This window comes from Triticum urartu, chromosome 2A (assembly GCF_056163025.1).
Source record: "Triticum urartu cultivar PI428250 chromosome 2A, HENAU_Tu73, whole genome shotgun sequence".
NCBI classification, from domain to species: Eukaryota; Viridiplantae; Streptophyta; class Magnoliopsida; order Poales; family Poaceae; genus Triticum; species Triticum urartu.
This window is the reverse complement of record NC_141874.1, coordinates 65,249,757-65,253,950: the sequence shown is the minus strand read 5'-3', so window position 1 is coordinate 65,253,950 and position 4,194 is coordinate 65,249,757. Positions and strand designations below refer to the sequence as shown.

Below are 4,194 nucleotides of genomic sequence, written 5' to 3'. Positions count from 1 at the left end.
ACCTTAAGAATCAGTCCTTCTGTCTTCTATCCGTGGAAAGGTCATAACCCGGTGTGACGTCATCTTCTGGATCCGGGTTAACCGACCATGACATCATATTTTAGTTAAATCCTTATTTTATTCCATCATATCTTCAACGGATCTTTGCCTTTACTGACCATCCCGAAAACCGAGGCGTCAGGGCCGCTGGATAATAGTACTTTATCTCCTCGTTTCTCGCGCCATCTCGATTGGCCCCTCCTTATAAATAGGTGCGACCTAGGTCTTTTTCATTTCCTTTAGTCATCTTCCTCCTCGCGCTTCCTTCTCTGCTGCACGAGCTCCGCTGCCGCCGCTGTCGAACTACTCGTCTTCACCGACTCAGGCCGCTGCATCAACCTGACTCTGACTAGAAAACGACGGTGGCCCTTCGCAGCTTGTCCGCATCTGTGAGTTCCTCTTCTCCCCTTTCTTAGATCTGTATTAGAACTGTCTTGAGTTCGTCGGCGTTCATCGTCGCCCAACGCAAACCTCCATTAGTTCTCACCTCCAATGCCTTGTTTAGATTATAAAAACAACATAGAACTGCTTCGGAAATTGTTTGTGCTTATCCTGTATGAGAACAGATCTCATTTCCCTTGTTTGAAAACCCTCTTCGAGTGTATGAACTTCTCTTCCCTACTTTAGGTCTAGAAAATTTTCTTTTCAGAGCAATAATTTGATCCAGAATAATCCCTGACATGTGTGAAACTTGTTTGTTCCACACTTAGCCAAAAATTGCCTCTGCTGAATCTGTTTAGCTGCGGTAGCTCATACGGCCGGCTTAATAAAATATCATTGATTGTCAGTCTCACTTGCCTCTGGCGTTTTATAAGACTTTAACCACCTCTGACACCCGTGGAAGTTTGAATGTCATACTATAGTTACCCAGATGTCATTAGGCCCCTTCTTAAGCCGCCGCCTTAAGTACATGAACGATACTCTCCTCCGAGTTACAAATTGAGCTGGAAACATTCTTTTACCTTGTTGTAGGCTTCGATTTACGCCATGGCACCCAAAGCTCCCAAACCTCCGGTGACTTGCAACTGGGTCCCGTCCATTGTCACAGAAAGCAAACTGTCTAAGTTTGTGAAGTCTGGCCATTTGCCCAAGAAGGATGTTATGTCTTATCGTGCTCCTAACCCGTCTGAGGAGAAACCTCATCCCAAAGAAGGGGAGGTAATAGTTTTTACGGATCATATGAGCCAGGGATTTGCTCCACCCGGTTCAAAATTCTTTAGAGATGTTTTGCACTTCTTTGATCTAAGGCCTCAAGATATCGGACCCAATTCCGTGTCAAATATATGTAACTTCCAAGTCTTCTGTGAGGTTTATCTTGGAGAAGAGCCTAGCCTGCTTTTGTTCAGGGAACTGTTCTATTCAAACCGGCAGAATGAACGTGCCAACAGGCCCAGTCTGGAACTCGGTGGCATATCAATTCAGAGGCGGAGAGACTGCTTGTTCCCTTATGCTGAACTACCGAGTCATCCCAAAGATTGGAACCAGACATGGTTCTACTGCCGGGATACTTCTCTAGCTGCCGAAAATCCACTGCCCGGCTTTCGGGCCTTGCGCCTTGAATCCACTCACCCGCTACCGGACAAGTTGACTGTTGTTGAACGTCTGCCACTCACCCCTACTATCAACAAAATCAAAGCTCTTTTGGGGAACGGTTTAGACAGCATCGACCTGGTCCGAGTCTGGGTTGCTTGGAGAGTGATTCCGTTAAGCCGCCGCCCCGGCTTAATGTGTAACTATTCAGGTGAGAAAGATGATCCTCAGCGTCATAATCCTAACGATTTACCAGATGACGTGATGGAGGCTACAACCCAGTCCTTGTTGAAAGAGGGTACAGTAACCAGTAACACCTTCGGCTTATTGCCCTTCTGCAAGAAGAACCCGGCCCCTGCAGTAAGTCACCAGCCTCAGTGATTACCTTTTACCATGCTGCACCTTATTTTTACTCATAACCCTTTACAATCCTTTACAGGCAAATGACAACTTCTGGAAAGTCCAGTATGATCATGAGGCGGCCAAACAAGCCAGGGCGGCTAAAAGAGATGAAAGGAGAACCGCCAAGCCTACCACTTCAAAGAAAAGGAAACCAAGCGCTTCAGAGATGTTCCAACTTGATGACTCTGATGACAATGAAGAAGAGGTAACACCTTAACTTTCCTTACTCTTTATCATCATCTTGCTGACATTACTTCCCTTTCAGGAGGACACGGGAAACAGCCAACCCGTCAAAGAGGTAACTATAATCTCCTCCGACTCCGAGCCTTTGCGGTGGCAGAAAACTCGAAGAGTGACCTGGAAAGTAAGATTTTCACATCCTTTGGCTTACCAAGATCCTCAATTTCTTTTGAAACAACAGCAAGTTGAAAGCCGAAGGCAGACCCGGACCAGCAAGGATGCAGAGCTCTCCTCCAGCTTGCCTGACACAACCCGGAAGCGTCGGACTGAGGTTTTCTCCGACTTACGCCTTGTTTTAACTTTGGCGGGTTTAATCCGTCAACCTCTCAATTCATCTGACTCCAATTATTAGGATACATCTCCTTCCTCCGGCGAGTCTATGCAGTCAAACATGCCGGCTTTTAAGACTGCCCCTGGGTAATGTCAATTTGTTTACCTTATGTTTTATCTTCCTCATGTTTTGGTACTCATCCTTCTTCTTTGTCCACAGCGTGCAAGTGAAGCCCAGGAAGAAAACAAAGAAAGACATGCTGGCCCAAGACCCGGTAGTGACTGAACCGGAACTGGGCACGGCTGCCCCCGATCTTCCACACATCAGCCGCCGCCTGTGCCGGCTCAGGACATTCCAGCACCAACTTCTGACCCGCCTGCGGAAGATATTCTTGCTGGTTCTGTTAACCCGGAGGCACCTAGCCCAGCCAAGACGACTGACCCAGAAGTGGAAATTCTCAAAACTCAGTTCGTTGAGCCAGGCCGGCCCACTGTTCTTGCCAAATGTTCTGCTAAAGAGGAGTTGGTAGAATGCCGTAAAGCCAAGATGGACATCACTGACTATACTGATTTGAGTATTGGAGAAATCATCTCGGGCTACATCAACCAGGTGCATAGCAGTCGTGACCTGGAAATTGACATGGTGAAGCAAATACAGCAAAAATATGAGGTATGACTTATGCTTGCTTACTTTCAATCATACTTACTGTACCAGCCCCCCAAGTATATTGCTTATGAGTAAATATGCTGTAGACTTAAAAAACTGTCTAGCACTGCTTATCCGGTTTGAAAGAAAATACTTAACCCGGTTGTAGCTTGATACTTTGAACTTGCGATACGCATTAGCCCCCAAGTGCCAAGTATCTTTGCTTGTAAAGTGCTTGGGACTTTAGTTGACATAAGCCGGCATAGTAATTTAGAGTTCTTCAGCATACATTAGCCCCCAAGTGTCAAGTACCTTTGCTTGCAAAGTGCTTGGGACTTAATATTACTTACCATGATCCTGACTATGACCCGGTAACAATGCAGGCCACCATGAGTCAATTTGAGTCGAAGGTTGCTGACCTGAAGTGCCGCCTGGCATCCCAAGAACTTGAAATTCAAAAGGCCAACTCTAAATTTGAATTCAGCGTCTCTGAACAAGAGAAGTTGAAGAAGAATTTTGAGGCGGAGAAGAAAATCTGGGCTGATTAAAAGGCCTCATTAGTGACCCGGGCCGAGACAGCAGAAGCATCACTTGCAGAAGTAAATACCGAGCTGTCCGATTTAAAGCGCCAGATATCTCAAATGGTCTCAGCCATCTTTGGTAAGTGACAATATATAGAAAAACTTAAACACTGCAACCCTCAACATATTGCCATTCTTCTATTGATGATTATGTGAATTATAACCCCCGGCTCACCTTTAATTTAACAATACAAGCCCCAGGAGCACCAACCTCAAGCAGAACATGGTTGTCAAGCTGAAGGCAGTCTATACTCTGGTGGAGCAACTATAAACCGGGTCACAACGTGCTTTAGCCGTTGTGGCTTTATCAAATGACGTTCCTTATCTCCTTCAAGATGTGCTGAAATGGCTTGTCGTGCTCCCTCAGCGGGTTCAAGAGCTAAGGCGGGCATCTGCAAGAGCCGGAGCTATAGCCGCCTTGAGCCGGGCTAAAGCATGGATTCCAGAACTAGAGCCGGCCGACATCTCTCTTGGATACCCAAGTCT

The 4,194-nt window shown here is 46.4% G+C and overlaps 1 protein-coding gene across 1 annotated transcript; it reads left to right on the top strand.

Annotated features, from left to right (window-relative positions):
* Positions 1-1,026: 1,026 nt before the first annotated feature.
* On the top strand, positions 1,027-3,675 carry LOC147983784 (uncharacterized). Its single transcript, XM_087540865.1, has 5 exons — positions 1,027-1,929; positions 2,009-2,176; positions 2,237-2,335; positions 2,810-3,151; positions 3,511-3,675. Exons 1-5 carry the CDS (start codon positions 1,027-1,029, stop codon positions 3,673-3,675), a joined length of 1,677 nt encoding a protein of 558 aa, XP_087396991.1.
* Positions 3,676-4,194: the final 519 nt, after the last annotated feature.

Coding starts and splice junctions, on each gene's coding strand:
- LOC147983784 (XM_087540865.1), top strand. CDS start 1,027: ATGGCACCCAAAGCTCCCAAACCTCCGGTGACTTGCAACTGGGTCCCG. Junction 2,336..2,809: donor CTCGAAGAGTGACCTGGAAA/GTAAGATTTTCA, acceptor TCCACACATCAG/CCGCCGCCTGTGCCGGCTCA. Junction 3,152..3,510: donor AAATACAGCAAAAATATGAG/GTATGACTTATG, acceptor GTAACAATGCAG/GCCACCATGAGTCAATTTGA.